This window comes from Embiotoca jacksoni, unplaced genomic scaffold (assembly GCF_022577435.1).
Source record: "Embiotoca jacksoni isolate LCO1_2020_lvr unplaced genomic scaffold, fEmbJac1.0.p SCAF_3, whole genome shotgun sequence".
Lineage (NCBI taxonomy): Eukaryota > Metazoa > Chordata > Actinopteri > Embiotocidae > Embiotoca > Embiotoca jacksoni.
In genome coordinates, this window is record NW_027185381.1 from 22710015 (window position 1) to 22727053 (window position 17039).

At 40.5% G+C, this 17039-nt stretch overlaps 1 protein-coding gene across 1 annotated transcript; it reads left to right on the forward strand.

Moving 5' to 3' along the window:
* The first annotated feature begins 2417 nt into the window (after positions 1-2417).
* Positions 2418-14345, forward strand: mlycd (malonyl-CoA decarboxylase). Its single transcript, XM_069163047.1, has 5 exons — positions 2418-3045; positions 7568-7680; positions 8133-8289; positions 8645-8797; positions 13179-14345. Exons 1-5 carry the CDS (start codon positions 2500-2502, stop codon positions 13722-13724), a joined length of 1515 nt encoding a protein of 504 aa, XP_069019148.1. The 5' UTR covers positions 2418-2499; the 3' UTR covers positions 13725-14345.
* Positions 14346-17039: the final 2694 nt, after the last annotated feature.

A 17039-nucleotide genomic window follows, 5' to 3' on the forward strand; every position in this document is an offset into this window, starting at 1 on the left:
CTGTGTTTTGGGCATCGTTATAAATTAGTCCATGAAGCCTATTGACATGGCAATGTTGTGGTAGGGTAAAGATTATAAGTCAAAATTTAAAAAGCTACAAGGGGTTTTAGACAAAATTTGCTGATTGGCAAACTTATTTTGTTTTTGACTGAGCAGTATTATTATCTCATAAATAAAATGATAATGATGTAGGCTACATTACTCTGCTAAATTCTGTGTCAGAATAACGGATTCCGAAATAGTTGCACCTTAGAGGCTTTAAGCGAGCAAGGGTCAAGAAACACTTGACTTTCGTAATTGCCTGGCTGCTGATTAAACTCTTGACACAAGTTTATTTCACTCCAGTTATTTGGTTTGCCATGTGGTAGTGTCATCTTGTCCCCTCTTCAGGTCCATAGTATTTATTTTCACTTCCTCTGCCATTTGTACAGGGGATTGCATTTTACAACCAAATCACTATTCTAATCTTTGATGCAATAATTGATCTCAGTCAGACCACTTTATTCCAGCACAGGAGAAATAGTACAGTATACTGCTCAAAATACCTGAAAATGTCGTATCAAAGTAGAAACTAATGTGTCTTTGACGGACTATGATGAGACTGAAACTTTGAATAGTATCCATGTCAAGGCTGGGTTTCAATCTAAAGTTGTACAGCGTTAGGATAGTAGCAGCTGGAGGTTATACAATGTAATCAATAATTGCCTACTGCCGGTTCAAAAACCTTTGTGATATGAAAAAGTTTTTACTGTAAGTAAGACTCTGTCGCCAACAGATTATGACTTTAATGTGATGCTCAGTGATGCATGTACAACCCGTAAATCTGTCCCCCTGAAGCTTCTCAATCAGATGGTGAAACAAATGGACATGCATCATTATCAGTCCTCTCATTTCCCCTTTATTCATTTATCATCTAATTGATATTTAGCATGCATATTAATGAATCCCATCAAATGCTGGTGCACCAGATGTATGAGTATGTACAATAGGATTCAGCGTCTTTTCATATTAATGTATTTCATATCTGTCCAAGAAGAAAGTGCACACTATTTCCTGCAAGTCCTTTTCTCTATCACTTGTGTCTGTTAATACCATTCATAGAAGCATACTGTCATTTACATACACTCTATTAGCAACCGAACAAATTGATCAATCTGGGGCCTTGGTTGTTAATGGCAACATGCTGCTTCAATGTGAACTCAAAAGGCAATATTCATGACGAGCTTTAAATCAAATTGCAAATTATTAAATATGGTAGTTAAAATACAGAGAGGAAGAACAATCCTTCATAACACCATCCGGTTCTTTCAGGGATGAAGAATAAGCAGTCCGAAAACGTGTTAAAGATGTAATGATTTGCACATTGCTGAGGCAATGAAAGGCAAAAGCAATGTAAATGTGCTGCAAGATGTCTCTGATACTTAAAAAAACAACACTTGCAGTGCCATTTTGCCTTTTACCATAATGTTTGCCATGATGTTTTTCCATATAGGATGATGATTTGACCTGATAATACATGATGGGCTCACAAAATGCACCAATATCAGCCTTCTGTGAAATTGTGAGTAGATTATATAAAAAAAATAAAAAATAAAATCTGGATTCACTTGTAGGAAATATAAATCATTGCACGTTTATTGGTTTGGAAACTTTGAAAACATTTTATACAATGTGTTAACAGTACTGATATTCATGATCACTAATTATTTTATTTTTTTTCCTTCAGCTTAGAGATCAAATACATCCAACTGTAAACATAAAAAAGATTGCAGTGGAGTTTGTCCTGAAACATCCTATTAAGTTATTTTATGTTGATAGTAGTTATTTGGCACTCTTAAGAACATACTCCATTAAAAAAAAAAACCACTAAATTATAGATGTAGAGAACCTGCACATACACTCCACCTTCTCCTGCAAAGTTAAAAAAAAAAAAAAAAAAAAAAAAAGTATTTTGAATAACTAGCCAGAGTTAAAATAACCTGACAGCATAATTATATATGTTGTAACATAACTATGGAATATTTTGATATATTTATGTTGTTTTGTGTTTATTTATAGAGTGTGTCTTTGGTGTGTGAATATCAATATGCTGTTGGTCCCTTTGCTATAAATATAGGCTATGCTGTTTTGTGTTTTATTGTTTCCTCATACCTGCCCTGGGACAGCTGCTGGAAACAACAAGTCGCTAAATCCGGTTCAAAGCAGCTTTCCTTTTTTTTTTTTTTAGATTAATATATTTTGTACATGGTCCCTTGATATAAATACATTTATCAAACTAACAATAAATTAAACTGCGTAACATATTTGACAGAAGAACATTTCACTGCTTTTCAAATCCTGTTTTTTTTTTTTTAAGACTAAAGAGGAGACCTCCAACGTAACCTTTTTAACTCGTTGCTATGACAACCGTACTGTCTCTTTAAGAGACCCGGAAACGATTCCTTCCCGTGTGTCCACTGGTCGCGGGTTCCAAACAGAAAGCTGAGCTCCCTCCCGGCGATGATATCCCACCCTGTTATCTGGGCTTTCCGCAGCAGTGTGAGGTGCTGGCGACACCGGGCTGTCCTCAAAGTAGCTCTGGAGGCCTCGGACGTCGGCGGTTGGCGCTGGTACTCTACCCCGGTTCGTCGCGGTGTCTCCGGCATGGAGGAGATACTGGCGAGGGTCGTCGCGCCGTTACCCTCGTACGAAACGAGAGACAAATCCCCGCCTCCTCCCGAATCAAACAGCCTGGAGTTCATGCACTTCTACGGGAGTCTCGACAAGGAAGACAAACTCGATTTCCTGACGAAGCTGTCGCAGGACTTCGGGGTGGACCACAAAAGCGTTTCGGAGCTCGCTGTCAAGCTGTTGGACACTCAGCTACGGGAATTGGCGACCATTTTGCAAGTTGAAGACAGGCTTCGGTACTGTTTGACCCCCCGTTATAAACAGCTGCTCAGCCACATAAGCAGAGTCGAAGGGGGTGTGAAGTTTCTGGTGGATCTCCGAGCTGATGTGCTTGAAATAATCTCATCCAAAGCTAGCGAGAGCCCGCCAGTCAGGGTAATACATTTGTTTACATTTTCTACGGGTAGTCGCATGACTCTAAAAGAGGCGTTCGCGTTTATGGGATTTGACACGATTACTTGAGTCGTGGCGACATTGCATGCGATTTAAATTAACAGTTGGTTGAAAATTTGCCACCTGCAAACTAAAAACCAAAGCACAAAGACATAAACTGCACCCCGTGCTTTGCCCCATATCACATGGCTCACATTGCATCATAGTTTGAATGCCACCGACCTTTGCCCCAGTTACCTCCACTGCCAGATTGGATGTACTTAACTAGATTCTTTGATTTTCTCTTACTTTAGAGTGGCTTGGCAGGTGGAGCTTGTTTTGCACAACACATTCAAGCTCTGTTTCAGTTCTTACTTCATATTTTCTGTGTATCTTGGCTGGACAGATCAATTTACAGTGCAGATCAGAGTTGCCTTTCTCTGTTGCTGGAAAGCTCTTGTGTTAAAAAAATAAACAAAAAAAACCCAGACCTTTTAACAAAGTCTAATTTTGAAGAGGCAAGAGTTACTGTGCAGCTGCTACAAGGTTAAAGAGTTGAATATTAATCAGGCATGTAATGGCTATTTTGAATGAATCTTTTCATGACAAAGCAGAAATAAAATTGTTAGAAAAGGTACCAGAAAGAGAGAAGAAAAACAACTTTAACATTTCCATCACAGAAATGGCTCCCATGCTCTTTGCCCCCTTAATAGCATATTTTTTTGGCAACTTATTTTTCAAAAAAGCCATTCTCATGTACCTCGTTGTTCAGTCAAATACAATTGCAGCTTTCAATTCGGTTCAGCATTGGCATGGAGCATCATTTAAATGGAGACCTTGTAGTAAGACTGGAATATGTTTCCAGGTAGCAGGCTCAGTGGCATTTAGTTCAAGCACTTAGTGTGTTTGAAAAAACAAATGAGCGCAATGGGGTATTTTCCATTTAAGAGCCGAACTGCTCTTTCGACAAATTTAGCTTAAAAAAAGTATTGTTTTGAGTGTCCCAAAGCACACATTTATATAAAAGTAAAGTACGTTAGCTGTTTTGGTTTTGATAGCTGCACACTAATTTAATGAAAAGATGTAATGTTTGAAGGGATAACTCTTACAAGAGCGTGCCAGCTACCAAAATTGGCCATGTGACTGCTTTTCTGGCAGGTGCATCACCTGCAAAGTAGCATCCAAATTGATCCTTTTTTAATCATATCTATAGGAGTGTTTAAAATGCTCATCACAATTTTCTAAAGACTTATGTTTGAACATTAGTTTGCTTTTATTTTCTGATAACCTTATAAGATATTCAGGTTACTGTCAAACTGGAAAAAGATCAGCAACACATCCTAACTACTAAGACCCTGGAACCAGGAAGTGTTTAGCAATTTTGCTCAAAAAATAGTTCCAACAATGAACTAAATGAATAAAAATAGTTAGGATTGTTTTTCTGTGGATCAATCAATTAGTGCTTTTGCTCTAGTTTTAGACATGAAATAAAATCTTGCCTCCAGTACAGAGAAATGGAAAAAAAACTAAATTCTCAGTATTAGGCACTTGTCCATTGCAATATCAAAATGATAATTTCCTTATTTACATGTGCGAGTAAGCAATCACAATGTGTATGCGGCAGTTCCTTCAGCTAAGATATACTTTCAGGTTGTTTTTTTCCTTTGGGTTTCATGCCTGCTGTTAGTCTGACTTACATTCTTTAATGTTTGCTGCGTCTCAAAGTTGGAGTCACACTGATTTGTTGTGAAACCGGATTTATAAATTGACCATTGGCTTCTTGTTCTGGGGAATTGCTGTTTGAGTGTGACAGGCCACCAGCAGCTCTTTTGTTGAAACCAAAAGCTGAAAGCACCTTCAGTGTAACGATGTAGACATAATACAAAATACAAAAACTGGCCATTAAGAAGAATGCTTTAGTTTTGTAGTTCAAAAACACAATATTAGAGATACGGTGGGGTAATCCAAAGCAAAGAGTTTTATTTTTTTTGTCCACTTTTCTCAAACACACCAGAAAAAAATTTAAACTGCTCATTTGTAAATTTCTTAAGCTGAGAGGCTTTAATTTAGGTTATAAAACTGATATCACTGTAATCACAAGCTGTGATGTTAAAAGGAAAATTTCCATGCCTGCGATCATAAGGGGCTATTTAATGCAGGCTTGCTTATTCCCCTTTGCCGTCTTCAGTTTTTATGTTTTGTTTTGCTGTGGAAAAGAGCTAAAAGCATGTGTGCCTTTGACCTTGCAATCATTTATGCTACTGCCTAATATAATTTCCAAAGACCCTGACTGCACTATCGCCGGAGGACTTCTCATTTCCCGTTCTGCTAAATATCTATTTTTTTTTTCTACATGCTGTGAGGTGGTTCGGATGCATTTTATCTCAATAAGCGAGGCCCACTGAGAGCCTTTGTGGCTTTAAAAAGGTCTGAGCTACCTACAGAGTACTGACTTGTATTCAGTGCTGACCACCTTGGTCTTGAGGGTGTCCAGCAGTCTTTGCTTGTTGTTATTGCCAGAATTGATTGAGCTAAAAATAAGGAAAGGTCATGTACCTGTACATGTATTGATGGCATGTGCATAACAGGGGAGGGAAAAGCCTGCCAATCAAAACATGATGATAATCAAAGCAGAACTAAAACATCGACAAAGAGAAGAAAAATTCAGCAATTTCTGTTTGTGCTAAAGTTTAAATTCACAAGGCTGCAGTTGCTGTGGTTCTTCCAAGAGCTATGTCACTTTAAATTCGTCGTAGATTAGTCTCTCTCGGTTGGGTAATAGATTTTTGACGTTCCGTCTCTCTCATGCTACCTCCAGGCCTTTTACTCTTGCTCACCTGTCCACAAATTGAGTGGATGAAAGATGTTAAAACTAGTCAGAGATGTCATTTTAGTCAGCTCCTTGGGAATACACAGAGTATCAGTGTTACTATTTTTTCTCCACAGACACTCAGCCAGGCTGACAAGTGGCTTGCATCCCACTGGAGTAGAGGTACTGGCAGACTCTGAGTCTGAACCATAAACACTCAGGCAGTCAGTGGTCATTTGGCCTTGTTGTAGACAGACTGTTTCTTCCAGGCACTGCGGTCTCAATCACTCTGTTTAATCACCAAATAACTCCAGCTCAAGGTAGAGAGGGTCCTTGTAGCAGAGGCTATATCAGCTCACACCATCAGCGCCTCACTGCTTTGATACACCTCCTGTGTCAAAAAGTGTTGCTTCATTTTCTTTCTAATGGAGTGCAGGATTTTCTTCTTTGCCCCCTTCCCTCCTTTCCTCCGTCTTCCTTCCAACCTGAGGCTACAAATGCTAAACCCTTTCATTTCTAAAGACTCCATCCTCTGCGAGGTCAAAGGAATACACATCTCAGTTTGACCTCACTTTTGCGTGGGTGAGAATTGGCTACCAAAGGCAGCGGCTACTCTTTTCTCACCGTGGTGTTGATGTGCCGTGTTCTCCACAGAAATGGAGGGCTGGGATTATCGGCCATCTCAGATTATTTCACCTCGAGAACCTTTTGAAGTTCAACAAACAAATAATCACCATCACATACTGGAAGCAGTGAGGGAAGTTTTGCTGAACTTTATTTTTCTTCTAGGGGTTACTTTTGATTTGCTCTTCACTCAAGAGAATTTTCCAGTGTGAAACCGCTCAGCCATTGATCTGAATAATGCAGGGCCTGATGCATATACAGTATGTGGGGGAGAATTTGAAATTTTGTTAGTTTTGGATTCAATGGTTGCTCGCAGAGAATTTCAGCCAGTGGCTTTTGTACCATGACTGTAGTTGTGCTTGTTTGTATTAGGTATTATTATGATTGACAAGCCGGCCTAAAAGCAAGCCCAAAGAGAAGTCATCCTATGGAACAGCCAATATAAGCTCTATTTATGTGCTTGAGGGTGTGCAGCGTGTGCGCTTATTTGTGTGTTTGCAAGAGATTTGCTCTAAATGAAGTCTGACCTTTGCTGGAGGACAGGACTGCTTTGAAATGGCAAGTTGTTTATTGAAGTGCCCCTTCTACGCCCATTGCAAGCTCCAACAAATCACTATTCATAATGGGAAAGCATTCATACAGCATATAGGCACTTAGGGGACCATACAGCTGGCACAGTGAAAAAGATTTGGGAACAAAATTGTTCTCTGTCTACAAACAAACTCAAGCAACTTTACAGTCAATCAATATGAGGGCGCTTGTGAGTTTTCTCAATAATAATAAAAAAGTCTTATCCAATTCTTAATAGTCAAACAAAAGCTGCAATTCCTAGAGAATATTTTATATTTTATAATATTTTTTGTTTTTCTTAAAAAGGCATAAAATAAACTTTTCTGTTGCTACAGTAAAATGTCATTCCTCACAGCGCCTACATACCTGAATATTGTGGATTCTGTAACCTTCTGATAAGATTTACTAGCATAGACAGAGCGGCTGCTGAACTGCTCTCAAAAAAGGAAAGAATGTAGTGAATTTTCAATTATCGGTTGGATGTGGATGATAATTCTCAGTTCTTACCTTTTTCTCTTGCAGGACCTGAATGGTACGCTGAAGAGCTTGCTGTCTGAGTGGTTCTCTGTAGGTCTGCTCCGACTTGAGAGAATAACCTGGCAGTCGCCCTGCCAGATCCTGCAAAAGATTAGCCAGTAAGGCTCAGTCACGCACCATACACCTTGTTACTGTCTTTCCATACCCATTTCATTTTATTGTAATGTATTTTTCCTACAAGTACATTATATAGCACAGCAGGAAAAATAATTGTTTGCTAAACCCCTCCTGTGAACAGTGATTGTCCAGTCACAGCTTAGTAGCTATAAGTAGGCACGGCAGATCTGTTAAGCTTTAGATTTCTGCACATGGTGAAGTGCAGTTCATGGGGCCATAAGAGCAGAGAGAACTAAATAGTTTTTGTCTTTCCAAGACAAAAAAAAAACAAGATAAGTTTAAAGAACTAATTAAAAAGTAATTTAAATCAAATCTGATGGCCAATCTGCCATTGTTATCATTATAAAATAAAAGGTTTGGAGATAATAACATCAGTAACTGCGGAGCGTGGGGATTGGAAATGGCCGATTGAAAACTATGAACCCTCTACCAGGTATGAGGCAGTGCACCCTGTGAGGAACTGGACTGACCTGAAGCGCAGAGTGGGACCGTACCGACGCTGTTATGCCTTCACCCACGCCGCCATGCCGGGGGAGCCCCTGGTTGTGCTGCACGTGGCCCTCACTGAGGACATCTCTGATAACATTCAGGTCAGAAGCATTAGCTGCAGGCTGTTGTAATGGCTCGTTGCACTTTACCACACCCTAGAGGTTAGTTATACATCTGAGATTTACTATTTTGTTCCTCCTAATAGTTGACAAATTGATTATTTCTGTTAGGAAAACACACTAAGACCTTTAAACTGCACATCCCTGTGGATGCAACCTTTACAGTTCTTTTTTTTTTTTCTTTTTTTGCTGTTCCCAGTGAGGGAAAGGTGCAACAATTTCCAGCAGCCCCTCAAGTAGTTGAACAAGAACCCTGCCTAGATTCCATCTCTGCAGCCGAGAACACTGAGAATGGATTTATATGTAGAGTAATGCTGAATTTGTCTTTGTGTTTCAGAGCATTGTCCGGGAGTTCGCCACCCTTGAATCAGAAGAGGACGTGAATAAAATCAATTCAGCCATCTTCTACTCCATCTCCTCAACCCAGGCTGGCCTTCAAGGGGTGGAGCTGGGCAACTACCTCATCAAGAGGGTGGTGCGAGAACTGCAGGTGGGTGAAGGAGGGGAGGCGGGTAATAGCGCACAAACCCTGTCAGCAAAAAAACTGAACAAATAAGCAAGATGCAGTGCAACTACAATGATTTTTCCTTGAATCAATGTAGTATTTACTGTTGTTTATCTGTAGTTACAGAAGTGCCACTATTGGTAAACAGATTGTTTTCAAAAGTCACACAAAATGTTTTTGAAGAAGATGCAGAATAAAAGTATATAATATCTGAGGATAAGACCATTTTATATTAAAACGCACCACTGACTAACTAATTGGATTGTAGCATAGAATGTTTGGTGACCAATTTTGTTAAACACTGATTCCTGTGTCCTGTAAAAACTTGGTTTGGGTACATCTCAAGATAAGGCTTAATTAGAGAGAAGAGGCAAGGCTTTGTAAACATCCATTATCTAAATACAATAACCATAAAGAACCCAGTCTTATCAGTGAAGCTTTTAAACCATCCCATCCCATTACAGCTAGATAATAACATCTTATCATGACAGTGCACATGACACGTGCACAGATGCAGCTGTTACCTCCTACAGAGCTCCTTCGCTTCCTCCCGTGATGAAGTCTCAAAAAGGCATTTTTGTCTTCAGGTGTTGCACGGTGGGTAAAGTGTTATTCCAGTGAGAAATATAGCTGTGACTGGAAAGATTTTAGTTTTCCCTCTCAAAAGTTTTCATTCTTATTTTAGTGTCCTTGCAGAATCATAAATCTCCCACTTGTTTCAGTACTTTCTCATACACACATGAATGCATATACACATAAACAGAGACGGGCAGTAATGAAATCTCATCCATCCTTCTCGATAAGCACAGAAGAGCCCTTCATGTCAGGCCACTCCAGCTTGCACTTGTTCAATGATTGGAACGCTGAATGGAACATCAAAAGCCTCTCTACCCAACAGATGGGAAATAGCTCTGTATAGTGTATCCTCATAAAAAAAAAAAAAAATCAACTTTAAGCTGCTTCCACTTCATTTATTCATGTCACAGGACTGTTTTGATTGCTGCAAGGGGTTTACTTATTGGCATTTTTAATAACGGGGACACAGTTGTGAGCTCTGCAGATATGATTTTGTGTTTCCTGCTTTGGCATTTCAAGTGTTTGTGTCTGAGGTTGGAAAGTAGGTTGTATGCTGTGAAACCCTCAAAGATGGGGATGCTGTCTTCACCAAGAGGTCTAAGAGCTTTGCATGTCAACATCTTCACCTGTCATCTTTGTAATGCAAGACGAATAACTGAAAAAGAGGTGTGCTACTTTTTTAGCCTCCAGAAAAGTACAGAGTAGGAACTACAAATCAGTGATGTTGAGAAAGAAGGACTGAAAGTTTTAAAGTGAGCCAAATGCATAACCAATGGAAAAGATGTAATGCATTTAATGAGACATTTTACCCAAATGCATCACTGCCATACACCTAAAAAAAAAAAAGCAGATATTGCACTCAGCCTTTGAGTAAGATAAAAAGACAGTATCAAGCTCAACCAATATTTCAAAATGAAAATAATGTTTGATTATTATAGTCCAGGTTATAGACGTAAGTAAGCATAGCCTCCGTTAATGCAGTGGCATCCCCAGTGACCCCGACCAGTAGATGCACTGCCACGAATTCAACAAATAAATTAGGCGCTGGATTCATCTTTGGGGATGCAGCTATTTGTCCTTTTATTCACTGTTAATATATGATTTGAGGGACGGCATCTAGAAGCCATAAAAGCTACCATTTTAGAAAGCTAGCAGGTGGGTAACATAATGCAGGAAATGCAAAGGCATTATGACAGACAAAAAAACATGAAACAACGTCAACATTTTCCTCAGACCTATTCATAAATTACAAAGAAAAACTCTCGATAACAAAATGTACAATAATGTAACTTTCTATCTAACAAAAAATGGACTTCAGCGGCCTCCGCCAGTTGTGGAAATGGTAACAAGCACATCACAACAAGCCTATGGAAAACCATAAATACCACAAAATGGGGGCGTTCAAACGGACTCTTTTCGTGAAGACAGTTAACGACGTCATCCTGAAGGCAGCAAAAGGCTGAGATGGTAGTTACTACTTTACTGCTAAGCTAGTTTTAGGTTTTACCTTCAGCAGGATTTTTGCCGGAGTTGTATTCACCATCGCGATAAGAGTTTGTCTTCTGCTTCATATGTTGAATGGATGAATTACTGATGTGTTGCTTCGTAGAATTTATATTTTCGAAGTATAGTTTACAGAAAGGAAAAAACAAAAAAAATAATAAATCTGTAAGTAAACATAGTTTTAGCAAAGGTAGTCGCAACAGTTATGTTTAATTTGCTGTTCAGAAGCTCTGTTACTGAAGCTCACGAATGTTGACACTCGTCAAAATATAGGCTAAGAAAAAAAACATTTTGCAGTCATCATTCAATTTTGATGAAAACTTTACTTCCTGAATGTGTGGCATTTTAGGAGAGTATAAAGTTTTGAGATTGAACTCCTCTGTTACTTTTGAATCTTTTTCTGGACACTTTTTTTTGTATCCAAAGCACCCCATAAATGCATACATTTTTTATGACCCTAGTGCGAATCGTAGTCCTGACCCTGTCAGTTTAAGTGCAACGCTCTACCTGTGAGGCTACACAAAACATGACTTGTACTCCGGTTTCTTCTGACAGAGCTTTACCTTAGTAAAGGTGAAGAGAGGGACAGTGCAGCCACAGAGGAACCCACTATGATGATGGAAAGATGATAGATTAGAAAAGAAAAGGTCACACTAGAGAGTCAAGGTGAAAAGAGGACGTCTTGCTTGTCTTTGTTGATTGGACCCTGGAGCACAGCTCTGGCAGTGTTTCTTCTTTTTCCCTGTATTCTTCCTCCCTGTTCCTTTTTTTCTACCATTTTCGCTAACTTCATTTCCACCGCTGTCTTTTCGGTCAACCCTTCCCACTCTCGACATGGGAACAGCCAGGTATAAGCAGAGGTTAGAGTGAAGCGCGCAAGATCACGATATAGTCGAAGGAGGAGACGCAAAGGGAAGAGCCAGCAGGACATGGAAAGTGAGAAGGCTGGATTTGGAAGTGAAGGGACGGTGAAATCAAGGAGGAAGAAAGGAAAACAATGTTGCAGGGCGCGGCAGACAGACAGCAGCGTGTCCCTCCGGGGGTCGTCTGACACTTCTACTTTCATCGGCAGCCTCTCACTTCTCTGCCTGCCACATTGCTCCATCACTTATCAACCTAGATGTCGAACCGCGAAAACGGGCCGGGAAGAGGAGGCCAAAAGGAAGAGAACTCGTGAGGTTGGTGGGCGGGTGACTGGTTTTGTGTGTGGGCGGTCGAGACGAGACGGAGACACAGGGTGGAGGCAGTTGAGGGAACAGGACGGTTATTACAGGTGAGGGTGCATGGGACGGAGGAGGAGGATAGAATAATAGGGAGGGAAGGAGAAAGGGAGGATCATCCATCTCCATCAGCGAGGCAGGATCGCAAAGCAATGGGAGTTGATTTGTAATGCCCTCCCTGTCTGAGGAACGAAAGGCCCGAGCGGCAGGCCTGAGCCCAAACGAGAACATTTTGTTTGCGGTTTTGATGCCGAGGTTGAGCGTTCGTCTCGCTTATTCCCAGTGTTGCAAAACTGGTGTCCTTTACATTCTAGTGGAGATTAAATTTCTTGGATTTTCTTTATGCCTTTACCTTGTTTTCTCATCCCCATCCCTTTCCCAGTTTTTTGTGGTAAAGGTTTTCTTATCTGCCAACTGTTTAAGGCAGGTTGAGACAAGTCTCTGCCTGAATGCAAATGATCCTGCAGTCTGTATCAAAATAGGACATTTAAAAAAAAATATATACTTTTTTACACTTTTTTGCATGTTTTCTTTACATTCCTATGTAACTTGGGTCTTTGGAAACCGTTGTTTTGTGCACTATACTCACCGGACTGCAGTCTTCCTGTCATAGTATTGATTACTGATCTGCCATCATGCGTCAGTTCTGCTTTGGAAATATCTGACCCATCACTTGGCATTAAGATAAAATCCTTATCATCAGTTGCTTCAAACATGTTTTTATCTTCAGATTTGCTGTCATAACTCCCCACGTTATTAAAGAAAGCACTGTTCTGCCGTCTACCTGACACACCATCAATGTGACAATCGATGTAATTTTTAGTAGCTGGAGAAAGATTGAGGCCTCACCAGAATATGAATCCTCATGTCTCTGTACCCGCTATTAAATACCTGCACCCTGGTGAATAAAATTTTTTTTTTTTTTAAAAAAGAGTTTGACATTCTGACACCAGCAGATGGTAATGTGTAATATATGGGAGGTGGGACCATAATGAATGAATTAGACATGGTGCAAAAAGTGTTTAAGGCTTAACTTACCGGTGTCCTTCTCTCTTCATGTCTTCCAGAGTGAGTACCCTCACATGGCCCAGTTCTCCAGCCTGTCACCCATCCCTGGCTTCTCTTCCTGGCTCCAAGGCCTGCTCAGCCAGTACAGGAAGGAGGGCCGGGGCTCTGACCTCCTCTCTGAGCACGAGTGGAAGGAGGTGGAAGAAGCCACCGACTCAACCTCAGGGACTCCGGCTGTCGACTCCCTCCGTAAGCTCATCGGCACCAGCGAGTGGATGCGCTCGGAGAGGCTGTCCAGCGTCCTGGAGCCCGTCCTGATGCGTCTCTGCGCTTGGTACCTCTACGGGGAGAAGCGGCGAGGCTATGCCCTCAACCCCGTGGCTAATTTTCACCTGCAAAATGGTGCCACCATGTGGCGGCTCAACTGGCACGCCGACACCAGTCCCAGGGGTGTGGCGAACTCTTGTGGCATCATGGTGAACTATCGTTACTTCCTGAACGAGACATCTAAAAACGGCGCTCTGTACCTGCAGAATAAGGTCATCACTGCGTCGGAGCAGGTGCTGGGGCTCGTGTCCCAATTTCAGAAGAACAGCAAACTGTGAGGAAGAGATGAGGCTACACTCAGCTTAGACACTTGCCGTCGATAATATATTGAATGACAAATATAATTTTGTTAAATTTGCTCTTGATATTTGGCATGATAGACCAAATATCTAAAAAAAAAAAAAATTAAAAAAAGCTTAAAAAGCACCACTGAATGGAGGTCAGTTGATATTATTATTTTTTTATTGAAATTAGACCATTTCTCCGATGACGTAACTCATCCCGTCCGCTATCAGCCTCATTAGATTTTCTGGCCGCAGCTGTTTGATGTCGTGTTAGTGATTCCTCGGACGGGCTGGAGCTAATGAAGCACAAAACGTCTATCAGTGCCATAGCATGTTCTTGGATAACAGTGTGTGCAATGGTGACGCGGGAGTGATGAGGGAGTGAAGCTACAAGAATAAATGATGTTTAGATTCTTTCGTTTGACTGAACTGTCTTGCTGTGAAGAATGGGAGGGAATTGGATCTTTGTCTTTTTTTTTTTTTTTTTTTTCTTTTCCATTGGTTGGGTTTATCTACACCTGCTGTTACACTACTTATTCCCACTACACGTTATACACAGCGGCATGAAATCACAGAGTGGAAATATTATTTCATATTAAATAACTCTAAACAAAATGGGATTTTTTTTCCCCCCCCGCCTCCCGCGTGTATCGTGACTGCTCGTATTTTACAATTGACTGTACTGTAACCCAGGGGGCTGCACCCTCCTGGCACCTCCATTCAGGTGATTTTTTTTTGGGGGGGGGGATAATTTCACACGCACAAAACCTCTCCTGAGAGCCATCGCTGATGTTGTAACTGCTCCGTACAGGTGCCAAGCAGGGCTCATATCAGCCTACACCCCATTGTTGTGAAATAATATATCACAGCAAGTTGACTGTGAAATTACATTTTATCTCTCCAAGGAGCCAAACTTTCTTTTCATTTTTTCACACCCCCTATCTCTCTCTCTCTCCCCTTTTCTTTCTTTGTGGCGCTCTGTGTCCTAGAAACTAATGGAGTGAGAAATAAAGTTAAAGTAAATGGCTAGATTAATGGTCGGCTGTGAGGAAGAAGGGGGAGGGGAGAATAAAGAAGCATAAAAGGGACAGTTTAAAGGATGCCCTTGAGAGATGGTGTGAGATTCTCTGGAGATATCGGTGACAATAACAGACCCCCGTACGTCTCTGTGCAGAGATGCGCGTGGGGACCAAACGGCACCATCGCGCCGTCTCACAATATAGATCCCGGATGGACACCGTGGTATGGGTTGCCATGGAAACAACAGCGACATGTTCCACACCTGCTGTTGCCAGCTGGGGCTTGTTTTTGTGTCACCTTTGCCCAGGATTGACCAATAGTGACCATGGAGCGGGATGGGGTTAAAAGTCTGCCAGCTTTTAATTATAAACTCTTGTTTTTATAAATGATGTCCCATAGTGAATGTAATGACTTTTTAAAAGTAGTCAGTCAGTTATTTCCCCTTGGACTGAGAAGACAAATTGCTCACATGGTGAGCAGCTACGGCACTGAAATCTGATTTACGGACACATTGGGCCCCTCTAAATTAAATGATACAAACCTCCTCAGTGGAGGACATTTAGAGGACGAGTCAGTCCATTCTGCACACCTACCGGATGATAAAGCTTTTAAAGGTTTTAAATATAAATAAACTGTAAAATGCTATACAAGTCTACTTTTTGGGTGTTAAATGGGGTTGATTTGAACATGGCTGTGGAAATTAATCTAATCTGAACACGTAATTACTTAAAATATCATTATAAGAAAGACAGCGGTTGATCCGTGATCAAAAGGCAGTAAAATTGGATCTCTATGTCTGAGCTTTTTGTAGACAAATGTAGCAGCAAGTATTCTGATCACTGCCGATTTTTACTTTGGCGCAGCGTGTGCTTTGACAAGTCTTCATTTTTATCTAATCAGATTTCAGTTTTGTCACATTTCCAGCCCTGCACATGTTGATAATGGATTCCAAGCCAAGTTCAATATTGTACTGCTCCGTTGTGTGACACGTCTTCGAGCCAATACTTCCCAAAAAGCAGCGGAAGACCTAATTACAATTGATTACAAACTGTCTGCTGCGGAAATTCATGCCTCATCTAAAAATAATTCAGCCATTCAGACAATCCTTTTATTTTTTCTTCCAAGATGTTAAGTGCATGTGTGCGTGGCAGTGCTGCATTTCATTTCTTGGTTCGGAGGAAATTGCCTTACAAATGAAGCTAATCCATTTTTTACAGATCACAGTGGCCAGAGAAGTCAGATAGTGGTGGCTGTGGCATTGTCACATATTAATTCATTCTGATAAGGTCTGACATTTAAAAGCCTTTTTTTTCCTCATCTGCACAGTGGGTTTAAAGGGACATCAATGGAAGCAAGTGCTGGACTGTATCACTGATAACCTCTGACATGTTGTATTCTAGGATAAGTTTGAGTCTTAAAAAAAAGAAGAAAAAAAAGAACCCTAACCACAAATTAATAAAAATATTGTATATTGGCTTGAGTTTTGATTTTTAAAGGGTTTCAATAGATCCACAATCGTACGCTTTGCTATTCATCAGCATCTCCAAAACTTCATCAAAACACGAGAAGCATCTCTCCGAGACAAAATGCCTTCATTTCATTTCACTGAAGTCCATGATGACATTAAATGTTACTGAGTGTAAACACTGGCACAGAACACGGACAAACCCATTCCAGCTCAGTGGAGTCCCATGTTTCTTGTGATCACCGTGCCACCGTGGAAAACATGTGCAAAAGTGCCAAGTCAGAATCTGTCCACCAGTGACATCCTCAAAGGCAATTACAGCAGAGAGGAAGCCATAAAAAGGGAACAAAATGTTGAAATGTAATTACTTTTTTCAGATACAAACATGATGGAAGAACGCTAACTGAATCTTCCTCATTAGCTGCATCTTCCGGCAACCAGCAAATTGTTGCCCCATACTGTAAACTCTGACCTTGTACTGACAAACAGTTTAATTTGCATTTTTTTTTTTTTTTTTTTTTTTTTTTTTAAACCAAGATCTATTAAACCTCCAGCTTCAAGAACTGGAAAATGTAGGTTTAGATATTATTACTTTTGCTGTAACATATCATAGGTCTAATTTCTTGCGCAAGGAAGACTCAAAAGCTCACCTTATGTGCTTCCTCTGACTGTGCTGGTGCATTTTGACCAGCTTTGATTGACAGTGGCCAAACAACCTGCCAAAAGCTATCAGATTTCACGAAACTCTGATGCCTCTTTTTTTCCTACAGAGCCACTTCAATTCAGTAAAAAGAGCAAAGATAAAACAGCACAGACAAACATCT

Bases quoted from the DNA above. Each gene is read 5' to 3' on its own strand.
- mlycd (XM_069163047.1), top strand. From the start codon at position 2,500: ATGATATCCCACCCTGTTATCTGGGCTTTCCGCAGCAGTGTGAGGTGC. The intron at 7,681-8,132 runs GTAAGGCTCAGT...ACCCTCTACCAG, and splicing joins ATCCTGCAAAAGATTAGCCA to GTATGAGGCAGTGCACCCTG. The intron at 8,290-8,644 runs GTCAGAAGCATT...TTTGTGTTTCAG, and splicing joins ACATCTCTGATAACATTCAG to AGCATTGTCCGGGAGTTCGC.